The 20,777-nt window shown below is 42.6% G+C and overlaps 2 protein-coding genes across 2 annotated transcripts; one reads left to right on the plus strand and one right to left on the minus strand.

Moving 5' to 3' along the window:
* Window positions 1–7,037: 7,037 nt before the first annotated feature.
* LOC311134581 (rho-related GTP-binding protein RhoU-like) lies at window positions 7,038–14,166 on the minus strand. The gene is made up of 3 exons (XM_084168310.1): window positions 13,608–14,166; window positions 13,175–13,233; window positions 7,038–8,409 (listed from the first exon to the last, which is right to left on the minus strand). Exons 1-3 carry the CDS (start codon window positions 13,852–13,854, stop codon window positions 7,957–7,959), a joined length of 759 nt encoding a protein of 252 aa, XP_084024436.1. The 5' UTR covers window positions 13,855–14,166; the 3' UTR covers window positions 7,038–7,956.
* A 792-nt stretch (window positions 14,167–14,958) lies between these two features.
* LOC311130795 (programmed cell death protein 2-like) lies at window positions 14,959–20,739 on the plus strand. Its single transcript, XM_084163592.1, has 6 exons — window positions 14,959–15,367; window positions 18,591–18,830; window positions 18,923–19,063; window positions 19,230–19,330; window positions 19,786–19,899; window positions 20,266–20,739. Exons 1-6 carry the CDS (start codon window positions 15,079–15,081, stop codon window positions 20,434–20,436), a joined length of 1,056 nt encoding a protein of 351 aa, XP_084019718.1. The 5' UTR covers window positions 14,959–15,078; the 3' UTR covers window positions 20,437–20,739.
* The last annotated feature ends 38 nt before the right edge of the window (window positions 20,740–20,777 follow it).

Consider the following 20,777-nt stretch of genomic DNA (forward strand, 5'->3'; position numbering starts at 1 on the left):
CTCTTGCACATCTATCATTCCAGTGTTAATACTAATTGTATTATTTTGCACTATAGCCTATTTATTGCCTTACCTCCATAACTTGCTACATTTGCACACACTGTATATATATTTTCTGTTGTATTTTTGACTTTATGTTTTGTTTACCCCATATGTAACTCTGTGTTGTTGTTTTTATCGCACTGCTTTGCTTTATCTTGGCCAGGTCGCAGTTGTAAATGAGAACTTGTTCTCAACTGGCTTACCTGGTTAAATAAAGGTGAAATAAATAAAATAAAAACAAAAACAGGGCCAGTTTGTGTGACTCATACAGACTTACAAATATCACGAAGGAAAAGAGCTTCAGAGACAAAACCCCAACAAATCCATTTCAATGTAACAAACACAAAACCCAGCATGTATACCAAATATTATTTATTTTCCAAAGGTATCAAACTACAGACAAACAGATCTTTGTCCTGACATGACACTGAATGAAAGCTGTTATTTCACCACAGCGCCATCCTGAACAAAGATCCTTGAACTTCCATGTTTGCTGGAAGTCATAGGTTACTTGGAAATACATTGAGTGTACAAAACATTAGGAACACCTGCTCTTTCCATGGCATAGACACAACTGTGGGAAGCATTTGCGTCAACATGGGCCAGCATCCCTGTGGAATGCTTTAGACACCATGTAGAGTCCATGCCATGACGAATTGAGGCTGTTCTGAGGTCAAAAGGGGTGCAACTCAATATTAGGAAGGTGTTCTTAATGTTTTGTCCATTCAGTCTACAAGAGTATAGTACACCATGTGATGTGCACTGTAACAAAGAGAGGCATTTGAAGAAATGCATCGTTGTTAAATGTATTCGTACTGAGGATATAATCCCCGCAATACTGAGAAACTGGACATTGGAAGAAGTTCGAAAATATCCTATGACGCTATGAAGAACCCGAAATTCAAAAGGACCCAGAAAAAGACACCTGTCCAAAGGTGTGTGCACCAATGTCCACTAACACTTACCGCTTACCCACATCACATCCAAAGACCTATCCTATTTAAAGCATTCTTGTCACATTTCCATTTCACCCATCTCCTTGTATTTTCCTTTTCAAGGAATAGCTTGTATTTCATAATGAGATAAAATCACTAGCTGTATATATTATTTATTAATGGTGATGATTAACATTGAACTAACCGTTGATGCAACAAGGTCGACTAAGAGTGATCCAGTAAAACAATAACTTCTCCATTGTCTGTCTTCCATTATATTTCACTTTGAGGTCCATCACACATCCACAGGTGACACGTCCAGGTCATCTAAGGAGGTGAACATGATCATACAGGTAACTGTATTGTTAAGCCCAAGGTTTAGTTTGGCATTCTACTGGAAGAGATATTACAAGGCTCAAGTTACAATGCTTGAAAAACAAATCTCTGAAAGAGGTGACAGTTATCACCATAGAGATCATATTACATTACTAGAGGGGCTATGTCATAAAACCTCAAAGTTCCAGAATGGGACCAAAATGGCAGCCATATTGGTCAATGGAAAATCCAAAACCAGTGTAATTGGAATGAATGGCAGTCAAGGCATAGTTGATGCAGGTATCAGAAATATAATTATATTCAACTTAAAATATTGTCATATAATTATAAATACAGTTTATACAGGTTTTTATAAATAAATTCTGTATAAATAGCCTCTAAAATATATGTAAACAGACCATAAATGCCTCAGATTTTGTTTTCTTGGAAAGCTGTGAGTGCTATTACATACAATATCAGTACTTGTTGCATTTACAACTTCTCTCAGTCCTATTATCAACTGATTTCAGCCAGTGTATGGCTGTGGATTGACTGCATTGTTTGAATGGAATGTTGGCATAGTGGCAGTTAATTTGAACAATTAATGGAAAAATTCCTCTAAAACTGGCTGGCTAGCTAGCTAACAAACACACAGTGCACATCAATTATTCATATTCATTGTTTCACACAATATCTTATCACAGCACTGGCAAACCATGGTTGAACAACTCCCTGACCAAAACGGCTGACCTTTGGACCATCATAAGAATGTTCATTGCCATTCTAGTATTCTAATTCCTAATTCCTAAAACAGCATTACATAGGGGATTAGGCCCATTCAATCAATCAATAATATATTTGCTATCATGATTGAAATCAAAATCACTGCCTAAAGAACAGGTCTAATCTGAATGTCCAAACTGCCTCTTCATATAAAAATCATTATGCACTATAGTCTACAGGTCTGGTTGCTGTACGGTTCTCAATTGGACTAAGAGGAAATTGCTGTATTTTCATGTTAAATCTACATTCATACAGTAAACAAAAGATTACAGTGAATATACATATAGTTCATGGTTCACAGTAAAGATATATTGCATTGAAATGTTGAAAACCTTGATTTCTTTTTGGAGAGAATAATCATCATTGGTTTCTATAATATAATGATTAACATTTCAAAACTAACAAATGACCGTAAAGGAGTATTAGTACATGATTTGTGTGACTCTCGAATGGCAAAAGTTAAAAAGAATTTAACCACAAAGAAATGTTGACTCACTTAAATTACGTTGTTGTGTACAACGTGGACGGTAAATTACATACAAATTCGCCCTATGGGTTGACATACTGTATGTAATGTCAAATTCAATATTGTTCTTCCACTCTTAAACTCCTGGAATAATCATTAAAAAAAGCAATTTCGTCCTTTCCTCACAGTAGACCAACACATACACTACATGACCAAAAGTATGTGGACACCTGCTCGTCGAACATCTCATTCCAAAATCATGGGAATTAATATGGAGTTGGTCCCCACTTTGCTGCTATAACAGCTTCCACTCTTCTGGGAAGGCTTTCCACTAGAGGTTGGAACATTGCTGCGGGGACTTGCTTTCATTCAGCCACAAGAGCATTAGTGAGGTCGGGCACTGATGTTGGGCGATTAGGCCTGGCTCGCAGTCGGCGTTCCAATTCATCCCAAAGGTGTTCGATAAGGTTGAGGTCAGGGCTCTGTGCAGGCCAGTCAAGTTCTTCCACACCGATCTCGACAAACCATTTCTGTATGGACCTCGCTTTGTGCATGGGGGCATTGTCATGCTGAAACAGGAAAGGGCCTTCCCCAAACTGTTCCCACAAAGTTGGAAGCACAGAATAGTCTAGAATGTCATTGTATGCTTTAGCGTTAAGATTTCCCTTCACTGGAACTAAGGGGCCTAGCCCGAACCATGAAAAACAGCCCCAGACCATCATTCCTCCTCCACCAAACTTTACAGTTGGCACTATACATTGGGGCAGGTAGCGTTCTCCTGGCATCCGCCAAATCCAGATTCGTCCATCGGACTACCAGATGGTGCTTGGCTTCAGCACTCGGCGGTCCCATTTTGTGAGCTTGTGTGGCCTACCTTCGCGGCTGAGCCAATGTTGCTCCTAGACGTTTCCACTTCACAATTGACCGGGGCAGCTCTAGCAGGGCAGAAATGTGACAAACTGACTTGTTGGAAAGGTGGCATCCTATGACGGTGCCACTTTGAAAGTCACTGAGCTCTTCAGTAAGGACATTCTACTGCCAATATTTGTCTATGGAGATTGCATGGCTGTGTGCTCGATTTTATACACCTGTCAGCAACGGGTGTGGCTGAAATAGCCAAATCTACTAATTTGAATGGGTGTCCACATACTTTTGTATACAGTTGAAGTCGGAAGTTTACATACACTTAGGTTGGAGTCATTAAAACTTGTTTTTCAACCACTCCACAAATGTCTTGTTAACAAATGATTGTTTTGGCAAGTCGGTTAGGACATCTACTTTGTGCATGACACAAGTAATTTTTACAACAATTGTTTACAGACAGATTATTTGATTTATAATTCACTGTATCACAATTCCAGTGGGTCAGAAGTTTACATACACTAAGTTGACTGTGCCTTTAAACAGCTTGGAAAATTCCAGAAAATGATGTCATGGCTTTAGAAGCTTCTGATAGGCTAATTGACATCATTTGAGTCAATTTGAGGTGTACCTGTGGATGTATTTCAAGGCCTACCTTCAAACTCAGTGCCTCTTTGCTTGACATCATGGGAAAATCAAAAGAAATCAGCCAAGACCTCAGAAAAAACAATGGTAGACCTCCACAAGTCTGGTTCATCCTTGGGAGCAATTTTCAAACGCCTGAAGGTACCACGTTCATCTGTACAAACAATAGTATGCAAGTATAAACACTATGGAACCACGCAGCCGTCATACCGCTAAGGAAGGAGACGCGTTCTGTCTCCTAGAGATGAACGTACTTTGGTGCGAAAAGTGCAAATCAATCCCAGAACAACAGCAAAGGACCTTGTGAAGATGCTGGAGGAAACAGGTACAAAAGTATCTATATCCACAGTAAAACAAGTCCTATATCGACATCAACACCGCTCCAAAACCGCCATAAAAAAGTCAGACTACGGTTTGCAACTGCATATGGGGACAAAGATCGTACTTTTTGGAGAAACGTCCTCTGGTCTGATGAAACAAAAATAGAACTGTTTGACCATCATGACCATCGTTATGTTTGGAGGAAAAAGGGGTTTCTTGCAAGCCGAAGAACACCATCCCAACTGTGAAGCACGGGGGTGGCAGCATCATGCTGTGGGGGTGCTTTGTTGCAGGAGGGACTGGTGCACTTCACAAAATAAATGGCATCATGAGGAAGGAAGATTATGTGGATATATTGAAGCAACATCTCAAGACCTCAGTCACGAAGTTAAAGCTTGGTCGCAAACGTGTCTTCCAAATGGACAATGATCCCAAGCATACTTTCAAAGTTGTGGCAAAATGGCTTAAGGACAACAAAGTCAAGGTATTGGAGTGGCCATCACAAAGCCCTGACCTCGATCCTATAGAAAATGTGTGGGCAGAACTGAAAAAGCGTGTGCAACCAAGAAGGCCTACAAACCTGACTCAGTTACATCAGCTCTGTCAGGAGGAATGGACCAAAATTCACCCAACTTATTGTGGGAAGCTTGTGGAAGGCTACCCGAAACGTTTGACCCAAGTTAAACAATTTAAAGGCAATGCTACCAAATACTAATTGAGTTTATGTAAACATTTCACATTCTTAAAATAAAGTGGTGATCCTAACTGACCTAAGACAGGGAATTTTTACTAGGATTAAATGTCAGGAACTGTGAAAAACTGAGTTTAAATGTATTTTGCTAAGGTGTATGTAAACTTCCGACTTCAACTGTATATAGTGTACAGTGAGGGAAAAAAGTATTTGATCCCCTGCTGATTTTGTACGTTTGCCCACTGACAAAGAAATGATCCGTCTATAATTTTAATGGTAGGTTTATTTGAACAGTGAGAGACAGAATACCAACAAAAAAATCCAGAAAAACGCATGTCAAAAATGTTATAAATTGATTTGCATTTTAATGAGGGAAATAAGTATTTGACCCCCTCTCAATCAGAAAGATTTCTGGCTCCCAGGTGTCTTTTATACAGGTAACGAGCTGAGATTAGGAGCACACTCTTGAAGGGAGTGCTCCTAATCTCAGTTTGTTACCTGTATAAAAGACACCTGTCCACAGAAGCAATCAATCAATCAGATTCCAAACTCTCCACCATGGCCAAGACCAAATAGCTCTCCGAAGATGTCAGGGACAATATTGTAGACCTACACAAGGCTGGAATGGGCTACAAGAACATCGCCAAGCAGCTTGGTGAGAAGGTGACAACAGTTGGTGCGATTATTCGCAAATGGAAGAAACATAAAATAACTGTCAATCTCCCTCGGCCTGGGGCTTCATGCAAGATCTCACCTCGTGGAATGCAATGAGGAATTGCAATGAGGAATCAGCCCAGAACTACACGGGAGAATATTGTCAATGATCTCAAGGCAGCTGGGACCATAGTCACCAAGAAAACAATTGGTAACACACTACGCCGTGAAGGACTGAAATCCTGCAGCGCCCGCAAGGTCCCCCTGCTCAAGAAAGCACATATACAGGCCCATCTGAAGTTTGCCAATGATCATCTGAATGATTCAGAGGAGAACTGGGTGAAAGTGTTGTGGTCAGATTAGACCAAAATCGAGCTCTTTGGCATCAACTCAACTCGCCGTGTTTGGAGGAGGAGGAATGCTGCCTATGACCCCAAGAACACCATCCCCACCATCAAACATGGAGGTGGAAACATTATGCTTTGGGGGTGTTTTTCTGCTAAGGGGACAGGACAACTTCACTGCATCAAAGGGACGATGGACGGGGCCATGTACCGTGAAATCTAGGGTGAGAACCTCCTTCCCTCAGCCAGGGCATTGAAAATGGGTCGTAGATGGGTATTCCAGCATGACAATGACCCAAAACACACGGCCAAGGCAACAAAGGAGTGGCTCAAGAAGAAGCACATTAAGGTCCTGGAGTGGCCTAGCCAGTCTCCAGACCTTAATCCCATAGAAAATCTGTGGAGGGAGCTGAAGGTTCGAGTTGCCAAACGTCAGCCTCGAAACCTTAATGACTTGGAGAAGATCTGCAAAGAGGAGTGGGACAAAATCCCTCCTGAGATGTGTGCAAACCTGGTAGCCAACTACAAGAAACGTCTGACCTGTGTGATTGCCAACAAGGGTTTTGCCACCAAGTACTAAGTCATGTTTTGCAGAGGGGTCAAATACTTATTTCCCTCATTAAAATGCAAATCAATTTATAACATTTTTGACATGCGTTTTTCTGGATTGTTTTGTTGTTATTCTGTCTCTCACTGTTCAAATAAACCTACCATTAAAATTATAGACTGATCATGTCTTTGTCAGTGGGCAAACGTACAAAATCAGCAGGGGATCAAATAAATTTTTCCCTCACTGTACCTACTAATCACGTTTCCATCCACAGGTTTTATGCGAGTAAAGTAATGCCGTATATAAGAAAATCACGACAGCTGTGATAGAAACAGGAATTTTCTCAACAATTATATAAATGCAGACAGATAATTTGTTTGTTCAACATGGTGGGATCGTTTTGTGTCAATAAAATTAATGATGCGAGAAATGGCGGTGGAAACGTCTTTATACGCAAATATTGATATAATAACCATCATATCGAAGTAAACTAGGAGTCACAAGATGATATGGTGTGTGGACCTCCCACTATGACTCAGGAAACCATGCTGTTTATTAGGCTACAGATTAAATAAGTCATGATGAACTTCACAGCGTGGTGAAAGACCAATTGTGGGAAAATGCACATCTTTTCTTTACATGGATTTTAGAATATTCGCATGAAAACCTGTCCCCAAATGGATGGAAACCTAGCTACTGACATACGTAACAAGGGGACATGTCACATGCATTTGAGTCCCATAGGGAGCTCTTTAAATGTTGCCATGGCGGTGTTTGTTTAAAACTCCTCAGGTTGTGCTATGGTCAAGTGAACCGAAGGTCAACAAGTCCAGTTAGAACTCCAGCACATAACTTGAGACTGTGACCCTCATATGAACTTGGACAGAACCCATGTCCTAATGTAAACAACAGTTAGAAATTCTGAAAAACATTAGAAAAATGTAGCTCTGCTATGTTTCTGAGTGGTTTGTACATTAGACAACAAGCTAAACAAGGCTCTTAAATATGGGCTGATATAACAACATAAGCCCTCCTGGTTATCAATAGGGCTTCATCTTTCACAGTTGTCCATTTAGAAGCTGTCCCCCCCCAGGATCATGGATATAAGGCAGGGGAAAGTCAATGAGTATTCTTCGAGGGAAGTCAGCTCTGTCTCCATTGCAGCTCACATTGGTAAAGCAAAAATAGCATGGGGTCATTGAGGCCTAACCTACACATAACTCAGATACTCCAGACCAGACCTTCGTCCATATTCCAGTCACTGTTTTCCTTACTGCCCCTGTTAACATGCTGACATGGAACCAAAATAGGAACCCATGCGTCCTTCCTATCACACACGCAGATAGAGGCTAAGCCACGCAACAGTACTTCTTCCACCATGATTTAGAAAGCTTCTTCATCTTGTCTGGAGTCCGTTTTTTCAGTCTATGCTGCTGCTGACTGTCAGAGTGCTGGATGCTGGCCACGATGGCTGCGTCAAACACCTCTTTGAGGTTCTTCTGGGTGAGTGAGGAGCATTCCATGTGTGACACGGCCCTCATGTCCTCGGCACACTGCTGGGCCTCCTGGGGCTCGACTGGCCTCTCTTTATACTTGGCCAGCTCGATCAGAACATTAACATCCTCCCGCAGGTCCGACTGGGTGCCCACCAGAACCACCGGCGCCTGCGGGCAGTGCCGGCGAATCTCCGGCACCCATTTCTCTGTTACATTCTGGAAGGAGGAGGGGCTGACGACGCTGAAGCACAGCAGGAAGATGTCTGCGTTGGTGTAGCAGAGCGGACGCAGCTTGTCAAACTCATCCTGCAGGGAGAGGAGAGGAGAGGAGAGGAGAGGAGAGGAGAGGAGAGGAGAGGAGAGGAGAGGAGAGGAGAGGAGAGGAGAGGAGAGGAGAGGAGAGGGGGGTTCATGACACGTCTTTGAGTACACTCTTAGAAAAAAAGGTTTCATCTAGAACCTAAAATGGTTATTCGGCTGTCCCCATAGGAGAACCCTTTGAATAACCTTTTTTGGTCAGAGGTAGAACCTTTTTGGTTCCTGAAACCAAAAAGGGTTCTACCTGGAACCAAAAAGGGTTCTCCTATGGGGACAGCTGAAGAACCCTTTTGGAACCCTTTTTTCTAAGAGTGTAGAGGGTTGACAAGGGCATAGTCAAGAGAAGAAAAATCCTGCCCTCATTGGCTAAGATGTCACCATGTGCATGGCTGTAACTAGTGGAGCCTCAACCTCATGACAAAGTGTCTCTGGCAGGCAGGAACACACACTGTGTCCACAACCTGACAACACATGACACCTGTATCAGTTTCTGTTAGAGTGACAAAGTCTACATGCTGTAGTGTTTCTGATTAGGGACAGCTCTTTCAGCATAGCCTACAGTTGATTTGAATCTCCTTTAATGTTGCTGAACTACCAATAGCTAAATTGGAGAAGAGAGAGAGCATTATTAAATTGCTAGAACATAACTATATTATAGATTAAAATATTTATACTGAACAAAAATATAAAACGCAACAAGCAACAATTTCAACGATTTTACTGAGTTACAGTTCCTTTAAGGAAATCAGTCAATTGAGATAAATTCATTAGGCCCTAATCTATGGATTTCACATAACTGGGCAGGGGTGCAGCCATGGGTGGGCCTGGGAGGGCATAGGCCCACCTCTTGGGAGCCAGGCCCAGCCAATCAGAATTAGTTTTACTAACAAAAGGGCTTTATTACAGACAGAAATACTCCTCAGCACCCCCCCCACCCCCCTACACAATCCCGCAGGTGAAGAAGCCGGATGTGGAGGTCCTGGGCTGGCGTGGTTACCCGTGGTCTGCGGTTGTGAGGCCGGTTGGACATACTGCCAAATTCTCTAAAACGACGGCTTATGGTAGAGAAATGAACATAACATTTTCTGGCAACAGCTCTGGTGGACATTCCTGCAGTCAGCATGCCAATTGCACGCTCCCTCAAAACTTGAGACATCTGTGGCATTGTGTTGTGCAACAAAAATGCATATGGCCTTTTATTGTCCCCAGCACAAGGTGCACCTGTGTAATGATCATGCTGATTAATCAGCTTCTTGATATGCCACACCTGTCAGGTGGATGGATTATCTTGGCAAAAGAGAAATGCACCAATAGGGATGTAAACAAAATTGTGCACAAACTTTGAGAGAAATAAGCTTTTTGTGCGTATGGAACATTTATGGGATTTTTTATTTCAGCTCATGAAACATGGGACCAACACTTTACATGTTGCGTTTATATTTTTGTTCAGTGTACATAAGACTATGAACCATAGTCCACATTTTGTCTGACTGACTCCCAAAAGGAATTTGTGATGACGATCATGCAGCTAAATGAAAGAGAGAAAGTGTGATGAGGCTGTTGAGAGGGTAGAGGAGGAAAACATATCTGATTCACAGTTGGCACAGCAAACCACTACCCCACTGCCCAATCTCTGTAAGTATAAGGATATGTGATTTTCACCAGCTAAAGAGCCCCTGAGTGGAGCGGTGACATCATTTATATCACCAGCTAAAGAGCCCCTGAGTGGAGCGGTGACATCATTTATATCACCAGCTAAAGAGCCCCTGAGTGGAGCGGTGACATCATTTATATCACCAGCTAAAGAGCCCCTGAGTGGAGCGGTGACATCATTTATATCACCAGCTAAAGAGCCCCTGAGTGGAGCGGTGACATCATTTATATCACCAGCTAAAGAGCCCCTGAGTGGAGCGGTGACATCATTTATATCACCAACTAAAGAGCCCCTGAGTGGAGCGGTGACATCATTTATATCACCAGCTAAAGATCCTCTGAGTGGTGCGGTGAAATCATTTATATCACCAACTAAAGAGCCCCTGAGTGGAGCGGTGACATCATTTATATCACCAGCTAAAGAGCCTCTGAGTGGAGCGTGACATCATTTATATCACCAGCTAAAGAGCCTCTGAGTGGAGCGGTGACATCATTTATATCACCAGCTAAAGAGCCCCTGAGTGGAGCGGTGACATCATTTATATCACCAGCTAAAGAGCCTCTGAGTGGAGCGGTGACACCATTTATATCACCAGCTAAAGAGCCTCTGAGTGGAGCGGTGACATCATTTATATCACCAGCTAAAGAGCCTCTGAGTGGAGCGTGACATCATTTATATCACCAGCTAAAGAGCCTCTGAGTGGAGCGGTGACATCATTTATATCACCAGCTAAAGAGCCCCTGAGTGGAGCGGTGACATCATTTATATCACCAGCTAAAGAGCCTCTGAGTGGAGCGGTGACACCATTTATATCACCAGCTAAAGAGCCCCTGAGTGGAGCGGTGACATCATTTATATCACCAGCTAAAGATCCTCTGAGTGGTGCGGTGACATCATTTATATCACCAACTAAAGAGCCCCTGAGTGGAGCGGTGACATCATTTATATCACCAGCTAAAGAGCCTCTGAGTGGAGCGTGACATCATTTATATCACCAGCTAAAGAGCCTCTGAGTGGAGCGGTGACATCATTTATATCACCAGCTAAAGAGCCCCTGAGTGGAGCGGTGACATCATTTATATCACCAGCTAAAGAGCCTCTGAGTGGAGCGGTGACACCATTTATATCACCAGCTAAAGAGCCTCTGAGTGGAGCGGTGACATCATTTATATCACCAGCTAAAGAGCCTCTGAGTGGAGCGTGACATCATTTATATCACCAGCTAAAGAGCCTCTGAGTGGAGCGGTGACATCATTTATATCACCAGCTAAAGAGCCCCTGAGTGGAGCGGTGACATCATTTATATCACCAGCTAAAGAGCCTCTGAGTGGAGCGGTGACATCATTTATATCACCAGCTAAAGAGCCTCTGAGTGGAGCGGTGACATCATTTATATCACCAGCTAAAGAGCCCCTGAGTGGAGCGGTGACATCATTTATATCACCAGCTAAAGAGCCTCTGAGTGGAGCGGTGACACCATTTATATCACCAGCTAAAGAGCCCCTGAGTGGAGCGGTGACATCATTTAAATCAGTTATTAGTGGCAGCTCAGCATTGCAGGGGAGTTCCAGCGGTAAACATCCAACCCATGGGCCATTGCACTGACGCCAATATGTGTGCTTATCTTTGCTTATTACACAACATTCAGATTACGTTTGCATATCTCCAATACATCTAGTTCTATTGGAGGGATAACGCTGGCATTCCACTGAGATTATATTTTGTTGTTAATTGACAAACGTGCATTCCATCGCTCTCTCTCATCTGTTTCTCTGATACACCCAGCTTGTGTGTACCCATTGCTTCCTGAAAGAGATTTTAATAGTGCATTTCCCTCTTCAGAGGGTAGCAGCAAAGGGTCTCCAGATCATTTCTGATTGGCTGGGAGTTAATTAGTGGTATCAGGAACCCAATGAGGTCAACAACATCCCCAGGAAGAGTTGCTGCTGCTTCAGCACTAGCTACTGGGGATCCCAATAAAATACTAAAACATTGACTGTGAGGGACCCTGTGGTTGGTATTCAGGCAGTCTTCTGCATGCTTAGTATGCTAAATACACAGACTCAGTTATGCCCAGGGGAGTAGGGTGACATTGATCTTTGAAAAGGTAATAACTATTATTTTGTTGAATTGGCTCAGCCATTATCTCACATTTGCAGCACATCATGGGGTTGGGCGGGCAGCTGGGGCAAAATATTCATGCAAACGGAAATGTCATCTTGATTATTTTTCTATGTAACCAAGGTTTAACTATGCTATAACTATGATATTGCTTGCATTGTCTTGTAAAAAATAATTTCAAAACAATTGAAAAGATCATTGGTGTCTAATGAAAAGCTCATCGGCTTAGAGCCTCACTGCAAAGAGACAAAGCAGAACCCTATGAACCCACAGAGCTCAGCCTCCAGCCAGGGACTCTCTCTGTGTCTAGACAGAACCGCTCTGGATCTCTCTTGGCCTGCTTTCCTGGGCTGTTTTCCACTGCTGACTCTCTCCAGCCTGCTCTGCTCCTCAGAAACAGACCCATCTCCTCTGACCAGCCCCAGCTGTGCCGAAGCTACGTTTCCTTTCCAGGCTCATATTCAATTCATTACACTTATAAGGTTTCCTATCTGTAATCCCCCCAAGCCTGTTACCCCCTCCCATGTGGGGGAGACAGCATTTATCTGAGTAACCTCATTTATGGTGAAGACTCATGACTGGTCCCGTGTAGCTCAGTTGGTAGAGCATGGCATTTGCAACGCCAGGGTTGTGGGTTCGATTCCCACAGGGGGCCAGTATGAAAATGTATGCACTCACTAACTGTAAATCGCTCTGGATAAGAGCATCTGCTAAATGACTAAAATGTAAATGACAGGACAAAAACACTACTGGAGCACATCAATTTAGACAGATCCCTTATCTCCCCTACACTAGTAGACCATTTGAACCCATTCTGTACATGTAGTAGCCTAGTAATGCATAGGGGGTTAGAAGAAGTTTGAGACATTTTAGGAACAGCAAAAAGGTCAACTTTGTTTGTTTGTAACTAATCCTTTACACTTCCAGGAGTGTAGCGATCATATGAAACTGTCCTAGAGGTGTATTTTAATTACAAACCTGCCCAGCTGTGTCACAAAGCTGCAGTTTTACTGGCTTGCCATCAACTGCCACAACCGCTGAAAGAAAAAATACAACAAATTATAAATTTAATCAGCCAATATAACAAAGAATAAATTGGTAACCACAATGCCATTAACTACTGTTAAGGCCAGAACAGTGTTGTTATGGACAAACTATTGTGTATAATAATTACCATAGTCTTCCTGTTGCCAATGTATGGCAGCAGACAGTTGGCAGAAATTTTACTCAAGCTGAATTTAAAATTGCTGTCAGTCTGAGGCTGAGTAGAAATATAGGCTAATCAAGAATTTACCTGTTAAATGTGCTGTTAAAAGGGCCTGAGAAAAACAATTAATTGCATATGCCAATAGGACCACAATAGGTCCTAATAGCCTACCTGACTTCAAAAGGCACATATTTGTCAAGTTACCTGAAAAATTATCAAAAGCAGTTGGGACATATTCAGTTGGATATCCATTTGTGGTATAGCTGACAATCAAGCTCGTCTTTCCAACTGCGCCGTCACCGACAAGCACACACTTCACTTTGCGCTCTCCGCCACCGGACCAACACTTGGAGCCCGAAAACGACTCTCTGCTCCGAACCCTCCGAGGGGGAACCGGTGGGACCGCCGACACTGCTACAGGTTTATATTCTCCATCGCCCTGGGGAGGCATCGCCTTGTGGTATAGCCAATGGAACCGTCCAGCAACCAGTTAATCCTAGTTTCGCCAAACCATTAGTTTCCTAGATCTGACATCAACGTGACTTTCACAAGAACTGCCCCTTATCTTCTGTAGTGTTCCATGGTTGGAAAAAGTGTGGCCTTTCTATAAAGACGATGCAGACACCTTGATGTCAATCCCCCATTGTACAGAAATAAATTCCTCAAGCAATAAGTCCAATAGGAGAAAATGTTTCCACCCCGTATGATTTGAAGTTTCTTTCCTGAATCTTTTCCACATTTGTAGTTCGCACTCCCCTCCCCTACTCAGCCCTATGACTGTAAAAAACAGCTCAGCCTTCTACTCCTGAGCAGTATGACATCATCAAACACCACTGAGTCAGAAAAAAGATTGCACCATTGACCAATAGCAATAAGCTATATTAAATGTCTTGGTAGATTGCAAATATATCCTACCTAGAATTTGATTCTTTTTTTTGTGCAAAAATTTTGTTTTATAAACTAAAATAAATAAATAAGTAATTTGTAAGGCTTCGTCTGTTCAATGGTTTCTAATTCTCTACTATTCATGGTTAAGTTTTAACCGGCGAAATTGTTACATGTTTTGTACACAATTGTTACATTTGTATCCCTCAGCCTGTTTGATCTCACCAACAGTATCACTTCTCTCCGATGATATGGCTGAGCGATGATACAGTAGCTGAAGTCTGCCACCTGGTGGACTTTGACAGGAAATATTCTATATTGACTGACTTCATTTTTTATTACCTTTATTTAACTAGGCAAGTCAGTTAAGAACAAATTATTTTTTAGCCCTATGGGACTCCCAATCACGACCGGATTGTGAATCGAACCAGGGTCTGTAGTGACCCTAGCACTGAGATGCAGTGCCTTAGACCGCTGCGCCACTCGGGAGCCCACTGACGACGTGACAGAGACAACTATTCAGCATTTCTTGGACCTACAGATACATTTAATTACGGTTTCCGAGGTACGCCACACTATTTTAATTAAGGTGTTTCAATTGCAAATAAGCGATATGGCAGGAGCGCGAATTACACGGAACGTTTGCCTCCTAAAAGTATTGTTCCACTCCGGACATATTTTAAAGTTACAACCTTGACGCACGTTGGAATTTGTTGGGACAGACAGCTAGCCAGCGATTGAAGGAATACGATCAAATCAACGTTACTTGGCAAATAGTTAAATTAACACTATGGCAGAAACAGGGGTTGCTCTTGGCTTTTTGGAGGAGGCCGAACACTGGCTACTACAGAGTCATCAGTTCCCCAGCAAAGTTGGAGGCAAACCTGCATGGTTGAGTCAGTTGGACATCCCAAGTCTTCCTGAGTTAGCATGTGGAAAATGCCAACTTCATACAGCATTTCTCTTGCAGGTTTACGCTCCAATAACTGGACAGGATATAAGTTTTCACCGAACTCTTTTTGTATTCTGCTGCAAGACACCAGACTGCTATTCACGAAACGACAGCCGTTGCCTGAAAGGTAAATAGCATTTAGCTAGCTAGCTATTGCATTTCCATCAACATCAAACCTATAGTCACATGGTCAGGGATGGGAATGAGAGGGGCACACTAAAAGGCTGGGATTATCCCACCGCTACCACCATTGTAATTACTGTGGTGCAACAGTTGGAGTGGGGCTTGAATTTTCAAACCTGTTACAGGGCAATCACACTACCACAGATGGAACAATGAGCCAGAGATTTCACCGGATGTATAGGTGTTGGCGTTTTCCACTCACTACCAAATATGGTGATGAGAGGAAGCCCAGTGGCCGGCAGTGGAAGATGGAGCCAGATGGATTTTGGCCGACATTATGCAAGTTTTCTCATCGATGAAACGTTTGATGTCAATACAGTTCTGTTCCCAAAACTCGAATCTATTACAGAGTGGACAAAGTTTTGTAGATTTTACCATTCACCAAATAAAAAAAGTTGTTTAGTAGGAGTGCAAGGGCACGAGCTTTTTTGCCATCAAGGAAAACGCTATGTCTGGCGCAAACCCAACACCTCTCATCACCCCGAGAACACCATCCCCACAGTGAAGCATGGTGGTGGCAGCATCATGCTGTGGGGATGTTTTTCATTGCCAGGGACTGGGAAACTGGTCAGAATTGAAGGAATGATGGATGGCGCTAAATACAGGGAATTTCTTGAGGGAAACCTGTTTGACATCCAGAGATTTGAGACTGGGACCGAGGTTCACCTTCCAGCAGGACAATGATGCTAAGCATACTGCTAAAGCAACACTTGAGTGGTTTAAGGGGAAACATTTAAATGTCTTGGAATGGCCTAGTCAAAGCCCAGACCTCAATTCAATTGAGAATCTGTGGTATGACTTAAAGATTGCTGTACACCAGCAGAACCCATCCAACTTGAAGGAGCTGGAGCAGTTTTGCCTTGAAGGATGGGCAAAAATCCCAGTGGCTAGATTTGCCAAGCTTATAGAGACATACCCCAAGAGACTTGCACCATTTTAATTCCAGGTTGTAAGGCAACAAAATAGGAAAAATGCCAAGGGGGGTGAATACTTTCGCAAGCCACTGTACTTGAAACAGTGCTTGAGGAAGTCCCACAGCATCATCAAGGACCCCACATGCCTCAGCCACAAGCTGTTCACTCCCTTACCGTTGGGCAGACGGTATTGGAGCATGAGGTCTGATACCAACAGGCTCATAGACAGTTTCTATCTACAAGCCATCAGACTGCTGAACTGGACTGACCACCTGCTCTGACTCTCCTCACCTTAGCACACACACACCACAATGGCTGCTAGCAAACAATTATTTACTATTGCTAATATTGCACAATTTAAACACTTGCCCCCCAATCCCCCCTTACCCAGTACACATGTAAATATTGGACTATACATTTTGCCTTCCTGTATTATACTTATGTTCAAATGTTTTCTATTCTACTGAGCCATTTACTTTGTTTTGTATTATCCTTTATTATTTCTTACTGTTGTTGCATTGTCCAGAAGGAACCTGCAAGTAAGTGTTTCGTTAGACAGTGTATACCATGTGTATCCTGTACATACAGTGGGGGGAAAAAGTATTTAGTCAGCCACCAATTGTGCAAGTTCTCCCACTTAAAAAGATGAGAGAGGCCTGTAATTTTCATCATAGGTACACATCAACTATGACAGACAAATTGAGGAAAAATAAATCCAGAAAATCACATTGTAGGATTTTTAATGAATTTATTTGCAAATTATGGTGGAAAATAAGTATTTGGTCACCTACAAACAAGCAAGATTTCTGGCTCTCACAGACCTGTAACTTCTTTAAGAGGCTCCTCTGTCCTCCACTCGTTACCTGTATTAATGGCACCTGTTTGAACTTGTTATCAGTATAAAAGACACCTGTCCACAACCTCAAACAGTCACACTCCAAACTCCACTATGGCCAAGACCAAAGAGCTGTCAAAGGACACCAGAAACAAAACTGTAGACCTGCACCAGGCTGGGAAGACTGAATCTGCAATAGGTAAGCAGCTTGGTTTGAAGAAATCAACTGTGGGAGCAATTATTAGGAAATGGAAGACATACAAGACCACTGATAATCTCCCTCGATCTGGGGCTCCACGCAAGATCTCACCCCGTGGGGTCAAAATGATCACAAGAACGGTGAGCAAAAATCCCAGAACCACACGGGGGGACCTAGTGAATGACCTGCAGAAAGCTGGGACCAAAGTAACAAAGCCTACCATCAGTAACACACTATGCCGCCAGGGACTCAAATCCTGCAGTGCCAGACGTGTCCCCCTGCTTAAGCCAGTACATGTCCAGGCCCGTCTGAAGTTTGCTAGAGTGCATTTGGATGATCCAGAAGAGGATTGGGAGAATGTCATATGGTCAGATGAAACCAAAATAGAACTTTTTGGTAAAAACTCAACTCGTCGTGTTTGGAGGACAAAGAATGCTGAGTTGCATCCAAAGAACACCATACCTACTGTGAAGCATGGGGGTGGAAACATCATGCTTTGGGGCTGTTTTTCTGCAAAGGGACCAGGACGACTGATCCGTGTAAAGGAAAGAATGAATGGGGCCATGTATCGTGGGATTTTGAGTGAAAACCTCCTTCCATCAGCAAGGGCATTGAAGATGAAACGTGGCTGGGTCTTTCAGCATGACAATGATCCCAAACACACCGCCCGGGCAACGAAGGAGTTGCTTCGTAAGAAGCATTTCAAGGTCCTGGAGTGGCCTAGCCAGTCTCCAGATCTCAACCCCATAGAAAATCTTTGGAGGGAGTTGAAAGTCCGTGTTGCCCAGCAACAGCCCCAAAACATCACTGCTCTAGAGGAGATCTGCATGGAGGAATGGGCCAAAATACCAGCAACAGTGTGTGAAAACCTTGTGAAGACTTACAGAAAACGTTTGACCTGTGTCATTGCCAAGAAAGGGTATATAAAAGTATTGAGAAACTTTTGTTATTGACCAAATACTTATTTTCCACCATAATTTGCAAATAAATTCATAAAAAATCCTACAATGTGATTTTCTGGATTTTTTTCTTCTCATTTAGTCTGTCATAGTTGACGTGTACCTATGATGAAAATTACAGGCCTCTCTCATTTTAAGTGGGAGAACTTGCACAATTGGTGGCTGACTAAATACTTTTTCCCCCCACTGTACGATTAATAAAACTTGAAACTAATGATGTTACTTCCACTCAAGCTGACCTTGAGATTACTCTTTTCCAGTATTTCGGAGCCAGTTGCCACGGAAGAACGACTTTTATCCCTACGATCCTCCATCTGATGAAGACCCCAATTGGACTGAGCGTGACCCCTGCGTCCACAGTTCAGGAGTTAAACTATGCAAGCTCTGTGGCTGTCCTGGTCAGAAAGCTTGCTCTAAATGCCATGCAGTGTCCTACTGCAGCAAAGAACACCAGACCATAGACTGGAAACACTGTCACAAGAAAGAGTGTTGCAAACAAGGTAATTATACTGTCATACTATTTGTAATAATGCTGAAATTGTGTTTTCCGCCCGCCTGAAAGATAAACATTAAACTTTCAATACATGTTCAGTGCCGTCCAGCGCAGTGCCTTCCCCATTCCTGTTCCCAGAGTCGGAACTGGTCACAGAGCCTGAGGAACATCAGAAAGAAGAATCAAGTGAAACAGTCGGGGACGCACAGAATAACGTGGAATGCTCCTCCTCAGTTGACGGTAAGAAGTTAGACTGCATTGCATTTACTTATCTAGTCCTTTCAGACCCATTAAGGCATCAAAAGGAGAGTGAAGAGAGAATCTTTTGGCATTTGACCCAGCCTAAATAGGAGTCTATAAATGATTACAATTTCTGTTGTATAAAAGCATGACTTCTATTCCACAGATTTGGCAGAGACAGAACTTGAAGACATGGCCATGCATGAAACCGAAGATAGCAAAGTGTTCCAGAAGTTTAAACAGAGGATTGCGTCAGAGCCACATCAGGTAACAACTCTTCAAGCAGAATCCTCAGACATGAAGAGCATCAGAATCACTCAAATACGTATTTGGCAATCGTGTAGATTACTCTGAAATTAATCTTTTTTTTTTACTCGAAACAATCTCTTGTGGACAAATGCACATAATTTAGGATGGTATCTTGCTTCTGTCAAGACTGGGATGCGAAGACTTATCAGGAACTTTGTTCCTGTGCGCATATTTTTTCCATCACTGATCATTTGGACAAATCACGATTTCAAAGGTGTTCACATCTTTCAAATTTCATAAGGGGAGGTGACATTTGGCCAATGCTTTGGCTGAGAGTTTCCATTTAGCAGGGTGGAGACTCTTTTCATACATCTCCCCCCAGAACCTAATCAAGCATCTGATGCAATTACACACAATTTTAATTGTGGGTTTCCCTGATTACTGAAGACTATAATAACATTGTGTTATTGTAGGTTTTGCGATACTGTAGAGGTGGCTCTCCTCTTTGGGTTTCGTCTGAACATGTTCCTGTGGAGAAGGACATCCCACATTGTTCATGTGGTTCCAGGCGTATCTTCGAATTTCAGGTATTTGCAATATTTAAACGAAGAGCCGGTTTCCTGGACCAAGGGGTGTATTCATTAGTCGCAGACTGTTGCAAAATCTTTACTCTAAACTGAAAACATTTTGAAACTAAACAGAGTTTCTATTGAACTAAATCAGGTAGGTTCCTCCGTTTCTTTCTGTTTGGATCCTAGAGGCAACGGTCTGCGACTAATGAATACACCCCATCGAGCCTATTCCTGGACTAAACCACACTTTCAGCTGAGATATTTCATCCGAGATATTTCATCCAGGACTGAGCTTAATCTGGGTCCAGAAAACCAGACCTAAATGTTTCAACGTCTAAGGCTTGAATGACAATGTGCTGATAGTGTTTTGCATCCCAACAGGTCATGCCCCAGCTACTGAATGACCTAAAAGTGGACAGCCCTGATGCCAGTATAGACTGGGGAACCTTGGCTGTCTACACATGTGCTGACAGCTGTGACCAAGGCAACAAGTACTCTTCCGAATTCATCTGGAAACAAGATTTCACAGAACAGAAATCCGAATGTACCTAGTTATGGAAATGTTTAATTTAGTGGGCTTGGGCCTTTGTCTCAGTGGCTATTTCCTTTTCTAGAGGAAAAACTATGCATAAACAGCCACAATCTTTTAGATTTCCAATCGCTCATACATTGATTTGAGGAATAGGACTTGATTGTTACAAGGTACTTACTTTATCATAAGCAAAATACATGTCATTTGTTTTGTCATAGGACATAGCTTCAAATCCGGTTTAAAAACATTAATGGAATGTAATTTCTTGAAAATTAAACGCACTTTGCATGTTAAAATGTCATGTGATGCACCTTGGAATATTGCGCCATTGTTAGTGGGTCTATTCTTTAAACTGGTCATG

This window comes from Coregonus lavaretus (assembly GCF_964263955.1).
Source record: "Coregonus lavaretus genome assembly, chromosome: 1".
In the NCBI taxonomy this organism is placed as follows: domain Eukaryota; kingdom Metazoa; phylum Chordata; class Actinopteri; order Salmoniformes; family Salmonidae; genus Coregonus; species Coregonus lavaretus.

Excerpts from the sequence above, each read along its gene's own strand:
- LOC311134581 (XM_084168310.1), bottom strand. The coding sequence starts at position 13,854 with ATGCCTCCCCAGGGCGATGGAGAATATAAACCTGTAGCAGTGTCGGCG. Across the intron at positions 13,234-13,607 it reads TGCTTTTGATAATTTTTCAG|CGGTTGTGGCAGTTGATGGC; the intron begins GTAACTTGACAA and ends TTTTTCTTTCAG. Across the intron at positions 8,410-13,174 it reads TTTGTGACACAGCTGGGCAG|GATGAGTTTGACAAGCTGCG; the intron begins GTTTGTAATTAA and ends CTCTCCCTGCAG.
- LOC311130795 (XM_084163592.1), top strand. The coding sequence starts at position 15,079 with ATGGCAGAAACAGGGGTTGCTCTTGGCTTTTTGGAGGAGGCCGAACAC. Across the intron at positions 15,368-18,590 it reads CGACAGCCGTTGCCTGAAAG|TATTTCGGAGCCAGTTGCCA; the intron begins GTAAATAGCATT and ends ACTCTTTTCCAG. Across the intron at positions 18,831-18,922 it reads GAAAGAGTGTTGCAAACAAG|TGCCGTCCAGCGCAGTGCCT; the intron begins GTAATTATACTG and ends ATACATGTTCAG.